The sequence below is a fragment of the Amblyraja radiata genome, chromosome 3 (assembly GCF_010909765.2).
Source record: "Amblyraja radiata isolate CabotCenter1 chromosome 3, sAmbRad1.1.pri, whole genome shotgun sequence".
Classification (NCBI taxonomy): Eukaryota; Metazoa; Chordata; class Chondrichthyes; order Rajiformes; family Rajidae; genus Amblyraja; species Amblyraja radiata.
This window is the reverse complement of record NC_045958.1, coordinates 87,823,332-87,840,854: the sequence shown is the minus strand read 5'-3', so window position 1 is coordinate 87,840,854 and position 17,523 is coordinate 87,823,332. Positions and strand designations below refer to the sequence as shown.

The window sequence follows — 17,523 nt, the reverse complement described above, 5'->3', positions numbered from 1 at the left end:
GTGTTGATGTGCTCACTCAATTCCAAACACTAAGCTTTTTTCTCTGTATCTCTTAACTTTTTAATCCTTATCAACCAAGAAAACCCTACTGGGTTTATAAAATATCACCTGTCTACCTCATTATCTGCATTTCAAAATCTTTGACTCACATTGTCAATCGGTATTCGACTCCCACCAGATTACCTTGTAAAATTCAAGTTCAAGTTCAAGTTCAAGTTAAGTTCAAGTTAGTTTATTGTCATGTGTCCCTGTATAGGACAATGAAATTCTTGCTTTGCTTAAGCACACAGAAAATAGTAGGCATTTACTACAAAACAGATAAATGTGTCCATATACCATGATATAAATATATACACACATGAATAAATAAACTGATAGTGCAAATAACAGAAAGTGGTTGGTAATAATCAGAGTTTTGTCCGAGCCAGGTTTAATAGCCTGATGGCTGAGGGGAAGTAACTATTCCTGAACCTGGTTGTTGCAGTCTTCAGGCTCCTGTACCTTCTACCTGAAGGTAGCAGGGAGATGAGTGTGTGGCCAGGATGGTGTGGGTCTTTCATGATACTGCCAGCCTTTTTGAGGCAGCGACTGCGATAGATCCCCTCGATGGAAGGAAGGTCAGAGCCGATGATGGACTGGGCAGTGTTTACTACTTTTTGTAGTCTTTTCCTTTCCAGGGCGCTCAAATTGCCGAACCAAGCCACGATGCAACCGGTCAGCATGCTCTCGACTGTGCACCTGTAGAAGTTAGAGAGAGTCTTCCTTGACAATCCGACTCTCCGTAATCTTCTCAGGAAGTAGAGGCGCTGATGTGCTTTTTTGATGATTGCATTAGTGTTCTCGGACCAGGAAAGATCTTCAGAGATGTGCACGCCCAGGAATTTGAAGCTCTTGACCCTTTCAACCATCGACCCGTTGATATAAATGGGGCTGTGGGTCCCCCTCCTACTCCTTCCAAAGTCCACAATCAGTTCCTTGGTTTTGCTGGTGTTGAGGGCCAGGTTATTGCGCTGGCACCATATGGACAGTTGCTCGATCTCTCTTCTGTACTCTGACTCATCCCCATCAGTGATACGCCCCACAATAGTGGTGTCGTCAGCGAACTTGATGATGGAGTTCGCACTGTGGTTCGCTACGCAGTCATGGGTATAGAGTGAGTACAGCAGGGGGCTGAGCACGCAGCCTTGAGGTGCTCCCGTGCTGATTGTTATTGAGGCTGACACATTTCCACCAATACGAACAGACTGTGGTCTGTGGACGAGGAAGTCGAGGATCCAGTTGCAGAGGGATGCGCAGAGACCCAGTTCTGCGAGTTTGGTAACCAGTTTGGAGGGGATGATTGTGTTAAATGCCGAGCTGTAATCAATGAATAACAGCCTGACATATGAGTTTTTGTTGTCCAAGTGGTCCAGTGCGGAGTGGAGGGCCAGCGAGATCGCATCCACCGTTGATCTGTTGTGGCGGTACGCGAACTGCAGTGGGTCCAGGTTTTTGTCGATGTAGGAGTTGATTTGCTCCATGATCAACCTCTCAAAGCACTTCATCACCACCGGCGTTAGTGCCACTGGTCGATAGTCATTGAGGCATGTCACCTTACTCTTCTTGGGCACCGGTATAATTGATGCCCTTTTAAAGCAGGTGGGGACCTCAGACCTCAGAAGTGAGAGATTGAAAATGTCCGTAAAAACTCCCGCCAGTTGGTCCGCACAGGTTTTTAGAACACGGCCGGGTATACCATCAGGACCAGGTGCTTTTCGGGGGTTCACCCCTCTGAAGGATTTCCTGACATCGGCCTCTGTTACTGAGACTGAAATGCCATCGCAGCGAATGGGGGATCGGGAAGGCACATCAGTATTCTCCCTGTCAAAGCGTGCGTAAAATGCATTGAGCTCGTCAGGGAGTGATGTTACACCGGCATTCGAGCTGCCTCCTGGTTTTGCCTTGTAGGAGGTGATTGCATTCAGACCCTGCCACAGCTGCCGAACATCTGTCTCGTCCTCCAGTTTGGAGCAGAAGTCCCTTTTGGCCTTTCTGATGGCCTTACCAAGGTCGTATCTGGTCTTCATGTAGGCCACTGTATCATCGGAGGTGAATGCCCTGTGTCTGGACTTCAGGAGAGTGCGGATCTCAAAGTTCATCCAAGGTTTCTGATTGGGAAACACTCGGAAGGTTTTTGTAGGGATGCAGTCCTCCACACATTTCTTTATGAAGTCTGTAACGACTGTGGCGTATTCGTTCAAGTCCGTTGACGAGTCCTTGAACATTGCCCAGTCTACAGACTCCAAACAGTCCTGGAGTTGTTCTTCTGCCCCCCCCGACCAGCTCTGTGCTGTCCTCACTTCTGGGGACTATTTGATCCAAATAGGGATAAACCCAGCATTTTCAAAATCTTTTAAAGTAATTCTCCCACATGGCAATTAATGATGTCCCTAAGCAGTATTTTTAAATCTTTTACAGGTGTTCCAAAAATCTCAAAAATACTGTTGTGTTTTCCAAGTTAATTAACAGATCAAAATGAAATGAAAATAATTCTTTGAAATGGATAATCTTTAACCCTTTCTCGATTGAACATAAAGCAATTTGATATTTATTCAATTCAGAATGAAAGAATGGAATAAAACACATCAACTGTACGGTATTGTTATGCTGTAATTTGAACAGAACAGATTAGTACGGTCTGATCACATTTGAAATGGGCCTTTGGTTTATTGTAACTTTCAAATTTGCACCACTGAATCTTTGTACAGAGGTTATCACATGCTACTCTTTCTATGGGTCATTGAGTGCTTAAACTGATGCTGCTTGTAGCTTTTGTGCAAAACAAAAAGGGAGGAAAAATAATCTGAAGCATCACCAAGTTGTTCTGTTGTCAAATAACACCATTATCAATATATTTCAAAAACCGAATATACTGGATGCTTGAAATCTATGTTCAAATAAATGACTGAAACATCCCATCAGCAACATTGGATGCCATGTGGAATAAGCGAGTTTGGTATTCCGACTGCACATACCCAGGTCATAGGTCACTGGAGATAAACATTCTCGGCAGCCGAACTGCGTGTATACAGTCCTGCATTTCATCTGTAGTCAGGATCGAACCGGATCTCCGTCGCTGCAAGTGCTGTTGAATTGCTACTGGAGTTAGCAACACTAGTTCTCACTTCTCCACTGGTCCATGCAGAAGTCTCAGCAGTGACAATCTAATGAATCACGGACCGGTCCCCTCAGCCTGGGTGTATGGGTTCCATTCTCACTCGGGCTGCCCTCCCGGGTTATACAGGGTTATTATACAGGGGCGAACCATGCGCCCCTGTCCTGCATAACCTCAGATTTGTGAGCGGTCTCACTACCGTCCCCTCCCGAATGTCCCATCCCTGTCCGGGGGCGGCCGGAGATGTCCGGGGTGACCCTGGACTGATGGGACACCAGCCCGGAGCAGTGGCGGCCCCAGGCTTACAGCAAAAAGAAACGCTAACAACAGCTCAACTCTGCTCCAACTCCTGAGGAACCCGTTCCCCGACGGGCTGAGGACTGTCAACTGCACCTCTCGCCTTATCCAGTGGCTGTCGGTTAACCCCCTCGGTGCTGGCGAAAGCCGAGCACCAGTCATCAACGGGGATACACACAGTAACTCAGCGGGTCAGGCAACATCTCTGGAGAAGGGTCTCGACCCGAAACATCCTATTCCTTTTCTCCAAAGATGCTGCCTGTCCCGCTGAGTTACTCCAGCACTTTGTGTCTACCTTTGATGTAAACCCGCATCTGCAGAGCGACGCCTGCCCGCGGGTAAATCCAAGGCTGCAGGGAGAGGGATGGGGAGAGGGATGGGTAGAGATGGGGAGAGAGGAACTCGCTATCGCTGCTTCACTGCGGGTTCCGGATACCCCGTCTCCGCAAGAACTCCCCGGCGCTAGGACAATCTATCAAACGACCCCCCCCCCCCCCCCGCCCTGGACAGGAGGGAGGGACTGGGGGACATTGCCCACCTCTGCAACCATCGTGCAAACCCCGGCACTCCCCGTGGAATGTTAAACTAAACACATCTGTGAGCAAAACACAAACACGCACGTCTTTCTCCCCCACCTCTCACCGTCTCTCCGCCGGTCCAGTCTCTCCCCCTGTCCCCCACATGCATCTGTTCCCTCTCTGCCACTGTTTCACCCTGCTCTCCAGCTACCTGGCACCCCCATTCGCTTTTTGTTTCTCAAATGAACTTTGACAAATCCCATGATTCCTTGCGTTTTTCAGAATCCCAAACTCGCTTGTTAATATGCGGTGTTGTATTCCTTTATTTACTGCTTTTTGCTTTGATCAGTATCAATAAAATACCCATTCAAAAACAATACAAATTCAGCTGCATTCAATGTTTTGCTAAAATGTAATACAACCAGTTTTGATTTTGGCCTTGTGTCTCATTGAAGCATTTCAAATAAGTGTTAGATATGGTACTGTGCTCAGGGAGAGTCCACATGGAGTGTTAGGACATGAATTTCTGTTCATGGTCACTCAGCTTGTGCAGCTGAGAATGGTGATTTACATTCTTGGTAGGGTTTTGAATTGGAAGTGAGAGGAGGAATCACCTGAGACTGCTTTTAGGCAGCCTCTAGTGTCTGGTTGCACTGTAGCAGTGTCAGGAGCTCACGAGAAGGTTGTCAGAATATGATTGTGGCTGGAGATCTGTGCAGTTCAAGGAGAAAGAAGAATAAAGGAGAGTTAGTGTTTGGGAAAAGGGAGGTTTGCTCTTTGGGCGACAAAGTGAAATTTCTTTAAATGCCTATTGTGTTAATAACCTTAGCCTTTGTTGTATCTGATGCATCAGGAAAGATTTGCAGAGCCAGAATTGAAGCATGCTTTTTCTTTTATATCACCATTTTTTGGTAAAGTCACATTTTATTTTTAATTCTTAAAATTAAGATCTCTGAAATTCCAGATATCAGGTTAGAATTTGTGTGACTTGTTAGATGATCTTTAAATTGATATAGATTAGGAACAATAAAACAATTGTACATTTATTGTATTCTCGTGCATAAACAACACAATAATGAATTGCAAACTCCCCTGTGGAATTGTTTTAAGATGCCCATTAAGCTGATGCCCTTTAAACTACCACGATGACAACAATAGAATAGTGTTCTGTAGGTTGTAATTATCATTATTCTCTTTTAAATGTAATTGCAATGTGGGGTCAAATGCTTTTATGGCTAAGAAAATACATATAGTCATGGGATCATAACAGTCATGTAGAAATAGTACCATAGGATCTTTCTACATTCCCCTGAGGGAGAGGGAGTGCTTAGGATTAATATCTCATCAGAAAAGCGGTGCAGCTATCCCTCCATACTACTCTGTCAGGCTGGATTTCTGAACTGGGACTTGAGTCTGAATTTTCTGACTCGGGCTGGGGCAATTGTTGATGCTTTAAACTGAAATAGGAAAACATTTTTTAAATATGATGGCCAGGTGTTTTCTTTACTTTTCTGCCATACTATTCTGAAGGCATTGATTCTTTGCTGGAATCCAGTGTCACTGGGAACTGAAAACAGACATTTATGACAATGTTTAAAGAGCAAGTCGCATCTATGGAAAGGCAAATGGAATTAAAATGTTTCAAGTTGATAACTCTTCTTTCATTGGTGATGCTTATTTATGTCTGTTCAAGTGATCAGTATCTACATGTCAGCATCATTCTTTCATAATGACATTGCAATCCTCTTTGGGCATACCCAACTCCATTCTTACTTTCGTGCCCAGAGATTTTGCTGATGACCAAGATCTCAAAATCTAGCTAATTTTAACATTCTTTTGACCAGGCTACAAGTTATATTTGAATTGAATAATCTCTAGATTAACAAAAAACACAGGAATACATTTCCGATAATAAAGTGCTAAATGATTAAACTGGTTAAAACAAATTAATTATCTTTAGATGTACATTGATCTCTTTGGGTAAAACAAATACAGAAAAATAAACATGGGAGAGTAAAATGATCATATGTGATTGTGAGATGTTTTAACGTACTCTTTGCAGAATGTAAGAGAAACTTATGCAACTATTTAGTTCTGCCAGCATCCAGAATTTATAAAATTAGTAAGTTATTGTTTTCCAGTAGCAGTATAAAGTAATTCCCATAAAACGGTAAATTTCAACTTCTATTTATGTGAGTCTTATAACTTAATTTCTCTGCCTTGCCAATTTATCAGAAAAGCATCATGCCACAGTCACTGTTACCAAGGGCAAATTTGATTTGAAAATGCTTATTTAATTATTATTTTTTGAGTAATATTATGACTGTCATTATTGGTCTGATCTCCTTTAGAAACACACATATTTTCTTTTTAATGCCATCAAACAGCAGGTTAAATGCCAACAGAAGGAAATAAACAACTTAATCCAACGGAAAATTGCTGTAGATGACGAGATCGCAGCAATGCAGAAGGAAATGACTGATTTAAAAGAAAAAAGTAAAAGTAAAAAGCAGGATTACAAGGTATATTAATTCAAGTATCAAAACATAACAGTGCAAGTATTGGGAGCTATACTATGCTCCTGCATTTAACATTATCCTATGTTATCTATTCAGCAGCAGTTGTAAATATCATAGTACAATATTTACCCAAAGTGTTTAGTACCATTTATTCTTGATTAATTTATATCTGAAAATGTCTGCGAACCGATTCTATTGTAGTTTCAGCTAAACCTTATTTATTTGTGTCCAGAGTATTTGATACTGAAGTTGTCGGTATTTGTGACATTCCAAATGACATGCTTGCAAAGAAAGTGCCTTAGGTCTTGAGGCACTTTAAAGCCTTGTGGTTTTGCATTGAGTGCAAAACTCTGAGAAAGCATGTTAAAAGCTAAGAATTTTACCCTTATAACTTTCCAAATAAATAGTTAATGATGGAAATGGAGCAATGAAGTAGGAGTGTGAAGATGTGGCTTCTCTTAATTAGATTCTGATGGGACTTACATTATTAATTGATAAGGCCGGTGCCTGAAAAATTGTGTCTTTGTGGGTCTCAAAAATAGCTGGGGACAGCATCAAAGGCAGTTTGATCAATGAATGGGCTCTTGTAAATGAGTTCTCATCAAAGCTGTCATTCAAGTAAAATATGACCTGTCTACCTGCAGGAAAAGAGACCAGAAGAGCCAACAGGTGACTTCATATGTCGATTATCTAGGGCTGGTGGATGTGCAAAGCTAGAAAAAAAAATGTACTTGTTAATTCTTACGTTATTATTTGACCTGTTTGGTGCACTTGTACAGGACACTAAGGAACGTGCTTGGAAGAGCGAGGAGAAAAATAGCCTGCTTCAAAAAAATCTAGAGGAGGAAAAGCAGGGATTAAGCACACGCTGCACTGACCTGTTAAATGACCTGCAGAAGCAAGCAGCCCAGTGGAAGGAAGAGAAGTCTGACATTGACTCCAAAGTAAAGGTAGGAGAAGGGGCTCTTGGCTAGGATTTCACAAGATGCTTTCATCTGCATTGACTTCATGGAATTTTCTTTAATAACAAGTCACATAGTGGAATGTACCCCATGGGCCTCATGTTCATTTAAATTCATTCACTTAAAACCCATAGCTTTTAAAAAATTAATACAGCAAAGTGGAAAACCAACTGAAAATATTATATTAGAAATCACACGTCTCATTGTTAATATAACATGATCCCATTATCATTTCATCTCTGTACAATATTATTACTTCTAAGGCAATAGAGACCTTTCCAAGCTACTGAAATGTGTAGCTCAGTAACTTTTTCTCCTGACTTACCATATGATTGAACTCCACAATTCACATGCATAAACTTAATCTTAAAGGAGTACTAGATCTAATGTTTAAAATATAGTAATTTCTGTAGTTTTCTCACATACTCAATCCTTTGTGAAAAACACAAAAAAATATACTGTTGTTGTGAGGAAACAAAACTGATATTGCATTATTTCCTCATCCTGAAATGTATTTTGGACAGAATGGCCAAGATGGATGGAATGCAATAGGGCCAGAGTTATTTCACAGTTACATAACGTGTTTTTTGCATTCTGTTTAGAATACTGTATTTGGCTGTGGGCACTATACATGAATGACCTTGAAGGGAATTAAAGGGTTAAATTGTGAGTTTTAGATTGCACTGAATACATTTGTATTCCTTTGATTGATCTAAATCTGGCATTAAAGATAATTTAAGGATTTAGTGTTGCACAAAATCTTGAACAAGGAGGCATAAATTTAGAGCCAGACAATGTGAGGATGATGTCAGGAAGCATTTCACACAAAGGGGTTTGGATAATTGAAGTATTAAGGAACATTGAATCAAGGCAGGTGAATGTAAATAACATACAAATCAACCTGCATTGAATGGCTTAAAATGATGAGCTTCGAATGGTCTTTAATCTATTTCTGTTTTTTGATATCCATGTGAAATGGATGTTTACATCCTGGACCATGCAAATAAATAAAAGTAGAATTTGTGATGCAAGAATATGAACACACAAGGAAAATATTTTACCCTTGGGGTGCGATAAGCCTTATGGCACAGAAGGAAGCTGTTTGACCCACTATGTTGATGCCGCAGCAGAGAGTTCCCGTCCCTGCCATCCCCCCCCTCTCCTTCATTCTCTGTAGCCCTGCAACTTTATTTGCTCTTGTGTTCCAATAAATCTGTCTTCATAACTCCTTTTGAATATTTGGCCTCTTTAACTATGCAGAGGGTTAATTAACCTCCCTGCACGTCTTTTGGAGATGCATATAATTTCCCATGTTATTGGATAGCAAGTGCTGGCCCAGCACCAGGATAGGAAGTATTTTCCAGGATTTTGTGCATTTCATAATTTTGGTACTCTGGTATTGGCTTATCTGGTATTGTTTACCTTCCTGTCCCCCTGTTCTTTGCAAGAAAGGTTGCAGAAGAGAGAGTTTTAACCTCAAGATAATGACGTTAATGTTCAAAAGTTAAGTGCAGTAATTGCTTATGTCTTAATTTTGTTTTCCAAAAGTAAATATATAACGGGTTCGTGATTGGCATTATTTCATTTCAGCTGCAGTTTCACTTTAGCTTAATGTTTGAATTCGTGCTTTGTATGTTGCTTTGTATTTAAAAAAAAAACAGTTCCTGCTTTGTTTGTGGAGAGTATATGGCGTCTCATTCTTGTTTTGTAAATACATTTAATTTCTAGTTTAAATTGTATTTACTTTGACTTTTCTTCTTTTCTAGTAACCCCCCAAAATATTTGTTCATAATTTTAACTACTATTTATGCTAATTAGGAGAGGGTGGACAGGCTTGGACTTTTTCCCCCTGGAGCACAGGAAGGCTGCTCTATCGAAACTAATAATATAATGAGCAGTTTGGTTAGGAGGATGGTCAGTTTTTTTTCTCCCCAGGGCATGGGAGTCTAAAAGAGATAGCATAGATTTAAGATGCGAAAGGACAGATTTAAGAAGGACCTCAGGGGCGACATTGTCACACAGAGGGTGGAGGATATATGGAACAAATTATCAGAGCAAGCTATGGAGGTGGCAACAATTACAGCATTTACAAGACATTTAATCAGTTACATGGATAGGATAGGGTTAGAGGGTTTTAATCCGCAAGGACAAATTGGGCCAAATGGCCCGGTTTTGTGTTGTATAATTCTGACTATTTTATTATTTTATCCTTATAGTGAAAAGACAGTTGTTATTTAAATCTAGTGGAAGATAAACTGTAAATATTTCAAAACTATTGCTTTTGAATTTTTTCCCAAAAAGTGAGTTCAAGTTTAGTACTTATTTTATTGGTAACTATTTTCTGCCCAGGACCACTTTTCTTCTTGTTACAATATAATATTCCCAGTGTTTTGTTACAATCTACTTTTTAATTTCAAGATTAAGTGATGAATTTTCAGACTGTTATAAAAGAGCTTAAAAGAGAGAAAATGTAGCAAATAGTCAGAAGATCAAGCAGTACTTAAGATGAGAGGCCACGTTAACTTTTCATTGGATTTCTCTTTCATCTTCTCTTTTTGTAGATGCTATGTAACCCACTGAGTAGTTCCTGAAATTTCTGTCTTAATGTCTAATTAGCTTGTGTGCTTTTATAAAGCTGTTCTTTTGGATTGCAGACCACTGTAGTTTAAGAGATGGTTCAGATGTTTGATTTGCAATGCTAATTTTATAGCCAGTGTACAATAATAACCTTCCCATATAGTGCTTTAGTCACTACCACTAAATCTCTTGATACATAGGGGACAAAGGATTTATAAAATTAAACAAGAAATCCAATACATGTACAATTTGTTTTCTTCATCTGCAAAGTTGAAAACGATATGCTGGTTTAGGCTGAATGAAAACTAAAATGACTATGGACGTGGATAGAAAACAGTTTGGGAATTTATTAGATTTACAAAATAGATGATTGAAAATAAGGCAGTGAACAGACCGAATTAATGAACCTCTGTATTTTGCTCTGGCCTTGGAACCCTATTGGCCATGGGTGTGGCACACATTCTCGCTCCATTCTTCACATGCATTATGGTTCGGGAGAATTAGATATTAAGAAACTTCTGTTGTATAATCTCTCTCGCTGATGAGATTACCATCTCTGGTTTATTTTCAACATTAATGACTGTTCCAATGTTGGTGATAGAGGATGCATGAAATCTAAATCATGAACAAATATAAATTGTCAACCGTCGATGGATGCCATAGCTCCCTAGTTTTGTTAGAAGACATCTTCAGAGCAAGAAAATGTGACACATATTGAGAGTAGTGTAATATATAGAAAGAGAGACATAGAGAAAATTAAACACCAACACGAATACTGGAATATTACACTAAAAGGAGAGGAAAAGATTCACAGGAATATAATAACTACTGAACTGCAGTTCTCAATTGTTGACAAAATAAGACATAAATATAATAATTTAAAATAATTAATGTGTTTCTGCCATCAAATTAAACAATTTTTTATGTGATAAGTGCAATCAATATGGCCAAATGGCATCCGTCTGTGCCAAGTAGCTTGTTTTAGGTTGTATTGATAAATACATTTGCTGGACTTAAGGTGATGAGTCCTTAAAAAATCACATGTGGTTAAAGTGCACATTGTCAGATTTTAATAAAGGCCATTTTTATAAGAGAGTTCTCAGCACCTAGTCTTTCCTCCAGTCCAGCAGTCTTCATTAATCACAGTGCCCTCCATAATGTTTGGGACAAAGACCCATCATTTATTTATTTGCCTCTGTACTCCACAATTTGAGATTTGTAATAGAAAAAAATCACATGTGGTTAAAGCGCACGTTCTCAGATTTTATTAAAGGGTATTTTTACACATTATGGTTTCACTATGTAAATTTTTTTACATATTTTGGTTTCACCATGTAAAAATTACAGCTGTCTGAAATGGTCTCCCGATTTCAGGGCACCATAATGTTTGGGACACATGGTTTCACAGGTGTTTGTAATTGTTCAGGTGTGTTTAAATGCCTACTTAATGCAGGTATAAGGGAGCTCTCAGCACCTGGCCTTTCCTCCAGTCTTTCCATCACCTTTGGAAACTTTTATTGCTGTTTATTAACATGAGGACCAATGTTTTGCCAATGAACGTCTAAGAAGCTATTATGAGTCTGAGAAAGAAGAATAAAACTGTTAGCGACATCAGCCAAACCTTAGGCTTACAAAAATCAACTGTTTGGAACATCATTAAGAAGAAAGAGAGCACTGGTGAGCTTACTAATCGCAAAGGAACTAGCAGGCCAAGAAAGACCTCCACAGCTAATGACAGAAGAATTCTCTCAAAAATAAAGAAAAATCCCCAAACACCTGTCTGACAGATCAGAAACACTTTACAGGAGTCAGGTGTGGATTTGTCAATGACCACTGTCCGCAGAAGACTTCATGAACAGAAGGCTACAGTGCAAGATGCAAACCACTGGTTAGCCACAAAAATAGGATGGCCATGTTACAGTTTGCCAAGAAGTACTTAAAAGAGACACCACAGTTCTGGAAAAAGGTCTTGTGGACAAATGAGACGAAGATTAACTTCTATCAGAGTGATGGAAAGTGCAAAGTATAGAGGAGAGAAGGAACTGCCCAAGATCCAAAGCATACCACTTCATCTGTGAAAGAGTTGTTGGGGGTGTTATGGCCTGACATGTATGGCTGCTGCAGGTACTGGCTCACTTATCTTCATTGATGATACAACTTCTGATGGTAGTAGCATAATGAATTCTGAAGTATATAGACACATCCTATCTGCTCAAGTTCAAACAAATGCCTCAAAACACATTGGCCGGCGGTTCATTCTACAGCAAGACAATGATCCCAAACATACTGCGAAAGCAACAAAGGAGTTTTTCAAAGCTAAAAAAATGGTCAATTCTTGAGTGGCCAAGTCAATCACCCGATCTGAACCGAATTGAGCATGCCTTTTATATGCTGAAGAGAAAACGGAAGGGGACTAGCCCCCAAAACAAACATAAGCTGAAGATGGCTGCAATACCGGCCTGGCAGAGCATCACCAAAGAAGACACCCAGCAACTGGTGATGTCCATGAATCGCTGACTTCAAGCAGTCATTGCATGCAAAGGATATGAAACAAAATACTTAACATGACTACTTTCATCTTCATGACATTGCTGTGTCCCAAACATTATGGTGCCCTGAATTGGGGGGACTATGTGTAATCTCTGGTGTAATTTCTACATGGTGAAACCAAAATGTATAAACATGGCCTTTATTAAAATCTGACAATGTGCACTTTAACCACATGTGATTTTTTTGTATTACAAATCTCAAATTGTGGAGTACAGTGGCAAATAAATAAATTATGAGTCTTTGTCGCAAACATTATGGGGGGCACTGTAATTTCCAGCCAAATAGAGGTTTAAAAACCATTGCAAACAAGCACATTGCTTTTATTCAGGTGTTCACTATTTAATTTGTATGGATAGCCAAACACTTAACCTGACACATCTCGTCCAATTCATCTTGAAAACGAATACTGTAGAATGGTGATGTTTTTCTGAAATTTTCTGAGTATCGTTTAAGGCTTGAATCACAAGGACTTCCTTAACAGCTGAAGCTTTGAAGGCTAGATTGTATTAACCACTAATTGAAGGCATCATTTCAGTCAGCAGTCGGGTCCACTCTTGATGTATAAAACATGCAATGTGTACATAGAAACATAGAAAATAGGTGCAGGAAGAGTGCATTCGGCGTTTCGAGCAAGCACTGCCATTCATTGTGATCATGGCTGATCGTCCCCAATCAATAACCCGTGCCTGCCTTCTCCCCATATCCCTTGATTCCACTAGCCCCAAGAGCTCCATCAAACTCTCTCTTAAATCCATCCAGTGATTTGGCCTCCACTGCCCTCTGTGGCAGGGAATTCCACAAATTCACAAATCTCTGGGTGAAAAGTTTTTTTCTCACCTCAGTCTTCAATGGCCTCCCCTTTATTCTAAGACTGTAGCCCCTGGTTCTGGACTCGCCCAACATTGGGAACATTTTTCCTGCATCTAGCTTGTCATCCTCATCCTTCTAAACTCCAGTTAATACAAGCCTAGTCTTTTCAATCTTTCCTCATATGACAGCCCCGCCATCCCAGTGATCAATCTCGTAAACTGCCTCTATCACAAAGATGTCCTTCCTCAAATTAGGAGACCAAAACTGTACACAATACTTCAGATGTGGTCTTACCAGAGCACTATACAACTGCAGAAGAACCTCTTTACTCCTATACTGAAATCCTCTTGTTATGAAGACCAACATTCCATTAGCTTTCTTCACTGCCTGCTGTACCTGCACGTCAACTTTCAGTGACTGGTGTACAAGGACACCCAGGTCTCGCTGTACCTCCCCCTTACCTAACCTAATCCCATTGAGATAATCTCCCCCTTGTTTTTGCCGCCAAAGTGGATAACCTCACGTTTATTTATATTATACTGCATCTGCCACGCATCTGCCCACTCACTCAACCTGTCCAGGTCACTGCAACCTCCTAACATCCTCTTCACAGTTCACACTGCCACCCAGCTTTGTGTCATCCGCAAACTTGCTAGTGTTGCTCCTAATTTCCTCTTCCAAATCATTAATATATATGGTAAACAGTTGCGGCCCCAACCGAGCCTTGCGGCACTCCACTCGCCACTGCCTGCATTCTGAAAAGGACCCGTTCACTCCTATTCTTTGCTTTCTGTCTGCCAACCAAATTTCTATCCACGTCAACACCCTACCCACAATACCATGTGCTCTAATTTTAGTCACCAGTCTCCCATGCGGGGCCTTATCAAAGGCTTTCTGAAAGTCTAGATACACTACATCCACTGGCTCCCTTTCATCCATTTTACTTGTCACATCCTCAAAAAATTCCAGAAGATTAGTCAAGCATGATTCTACTTCGGAGTCACGTGAGTGATTACGTGAAGAACCCCGTACAGCCGCACGTGCGTCATTACGTCAGACGCATTGGTGCAGGCGACCGGTTGGAGTAGCAGGAGCTCCTCCAGCCCGGTAAGTTTAAACTTCAGGTAAGCTTGTTTTTCTTACCTGTTTTATTCCTTGCAGGAACCTCTTGTTCCAGAGGCTTCTTGCCGGAGGATTCGCGACTACCGAAGAGGGAACCAGCTATGGGCTGTGGGGAAACCCCGGTTCTTGCCGCGGGGGCGGATAGCTGGGGAATGTCGGGTGTCGCGAAGTCGGTCGCAAACGGGGTGGTCAGTGGCTTCCAGGTGCTCCGGGTGCCGGGAGGGTTTCCCTCCGATAGGCACATAGACGCTGGGGTTCCTGAGGAGGGGACCTCCAGTAGGCCGGGTGCCGGGAGGGCTTCCCCCCCGATATAATATAGATGCCGGGTGTCGGGAGGTTTTTCCCCAATATCCACTTAGATACTGGGGTTCCCGGGTAGGGGAATCCAGTAGTTATGCGGCTTTCAGACCGCAGGGGTCCCCAGGAAAGGGGTTAAACGGACCGGAACGGTCAGCCCTGGTGCTAGTAGGGGTTTTTCCCTCCGGTAATATATATGGGTGCTGGGATTCCCGGGGGAGGGGAAATCCACCAGCAATGCGGTGTCCAGACCGCAGTGGTCCCCAAGATATGGGGTAAACCGACCAAAGTGGTCATTCCTGGTGCCGGGAGGGTTCCCTTCCGGTAAAGTGAAAAATGTGGAGGTTGACCAGGATGGCGCCCATTGAGAGGAGGCTCAAGCTAGATACACCCTAACAGTAGGAGTTGTGTCAGTGCGGGACTATGGAAGAGTCCGCGCCAGCAGCAGGGCTGCTTAAAGGGGATGCCGAATCTATGGCTGTGCCGGCCTATTGCTCTAGGCCGCGCCAGCAGCGCCTTGTAATAGGGCTGCTTAAATGTATGGCAGCAGCACCTGTAGAAGGGCTGCATAATGTCTTGCTCATGGAAGAGGTGAGTTTACTGGGGCATTTCTGACCCTGAAGGGTGGGCCTGTTGGAGAGGCCGTGCCAGCAGCGCCTTGTAGTAGGGCTGCTTGATGTCTCCCTCATGGAGGAGGTGAGCTTACCGGGGCATTTTCTGACCCTGGTGGGCCTGTTGGAGAGGCTGCGCCAGCAGCGCCTTGTCGAAGGGCTACTTAATGTCCCCCTTATGGTAGAGGAGAACATGCCGGGTCAGTGTAAATCTGATGCCGAGGCTGAGGGTATTGCGTGGAGCATACCTCAAGGGATGAAGGGCACATGTCAGAGGTACGATTCCTGGCAGCAAGGTTGCCATCCCAACACAATGCAGGGGACGTTAGAGCCACCCGCCGAATCTTCTATTCAGGTAAGACCTATTCCACAGGCAAAACCTGAAGGACGAAGCATAAGCTGTTGGACCAATTAGGCCAACGACGAGCAAGGATTCATAGTTTAGGGGACAACGCACGTCATGGCTTCATCGGCAGGAAGCGGTTCACTGAAGCTGGTAGCAGCATGAAAGCTGACCAGAGTTACTCTACAACTAAGTGAGCACGACCAAGTTGGTAAGATTTACAATTGGTTGTGCAATACACAAATGATTGAGACATTGTCATCTACTCAGAGGCATTTTAACCATATAAACTGGATATTACTAGTATTCCAAGAAGGTTGGAATTTGGCCAGAAGAGTGTTGAGCCAGGTCCAGTATTTTAGCCAGGTTTGCCTTCGAGACAGGCTCGGAGATATGGGGAATTGTCTTTCAAGGCAAGGTCAGAATTATGGCAATGGTTGTCTTGGGACATGTGAGAATTATCGGAACCGGACCAGAGTTGCCGTTCAGGGCAGACACGAAATGATGGCAGGCGTGGCCTGTTCATTATGAAAGAAGGGTGAACAAACTGATTTCATAGGGTTTTCCATGTACAATGATCATCAGAGATATTTGAAGGCATTGCTATGATGAGGCAATTTAATAGTATGAAGACAATAAATCATTCAAAGGACTACTCAGAGTTCAAAAACACTTGTGATGTATTGTCTGGATTATATTTTGACGCTGTATTTGGCTAAAATCCACAGTTTCAGTCTCAAGCTACTTGAGGAATTGCTCTCCCCTATCCAGTTAAATTAAGTTGTTATCAAATGGATAGTTGGCCTGTGACTCCGTCCTGGGCAACAGATTGGAGTCAATAGAAACCTAGAACAGCCTTGTTGTTATAACGCAGTTTCTATTCATTAGACTACTGGCAATGTAATAGATGTGATGCAGCTGTGCAAGTGGGAGAACTGACAGCATGCTTAATGGCAAACTATAAAGGGCCATGAAGGTCGTTGATAACACACCTTTGCTATTACCAGCTGAAGCTACTAAAGTCACTATGATGGACAAACAGTATTCAGCATTGCTCCAGTAGTTGATCAATAAATATGTCATTATATTGCAAAATGATGCTATGGCCTAAGGTGGGAAAATGCGAATGTCATCTCTAGTTGGAGGTGCAGGAGATTTGCATGAGTTATTAACTCTTCAGTTATTGGTATCAACTATCTATAGACCCTACGTGCATTTTGTGGGTTAAAGAGTGATTGAGTGAATATGTATAGCTGCATGCTCAACTTCATGTTGATACACTATGATGTGGCATATGATAAGCACGAGGGTGCAATCAAGTAAAAGATCCTGTAATAGGTACATAATCGCATTTGCCACTGGAGTATCATTAAGTACAGATCAATGACAACGCAGAATGGGTGTTGGACCACACAGTATTAATGAAATTCTGATTCAATGCAACACCGAATATAGCCTGCTTTAGGTTCCAGCTGTGGAATTGGCCTATGCAGTTTGATTCCCGATTTGTCGGGAATAATAATAATGCAACCTTATATGGTTATTTTAAACGTAACTTGCTGGTTCAGCCTGTGGCTCGGGAAATCAGCCGTTGCATGATAAAATCAATTTATGTTCTGCAGATTCTCAATAAACTGCTTACGGCTTGGGTTGTCACACCTATTTTTGTATGTATTCACAGTGCTGGAATGGTACCAAAAAGCAGTACTTTGCTGCTTCAGGAGATGGGAAGCGTTTGTTTAATGCTCATGTTACATTTAAAA

The 17,523-nt window shown here is 41.8% G+C and overlaps 1 protein-coding gene across 6 annotated transcripts in view; it reads left to right on the top strand.

The window, feature by feature from the left end:
* The window catches only part of cntln (centlein), a 392,762-nt gene that overhangs the window by 58,473 nt on the left and 316,766 nt on the right, over positions 1–17,523 (top strand). For all 6 annotated transcript variants that reach the window (XM_033018258.1, XM_033018259.1, XM_033018260.1 and 3 more), the window contains exons 5-6: positions 6,357–6,491; positions 7,268–7,438. In XM_033018258.1, the coding sequence (XP_032874149.1) occupies positions 6,357–6,491; positions 7,268–7,438 (306 nt within the window). The remainder of the gene's footprint in view (positions 1–6,356; positions 6,492–7,267; positions 7,439–17,523) is intronic.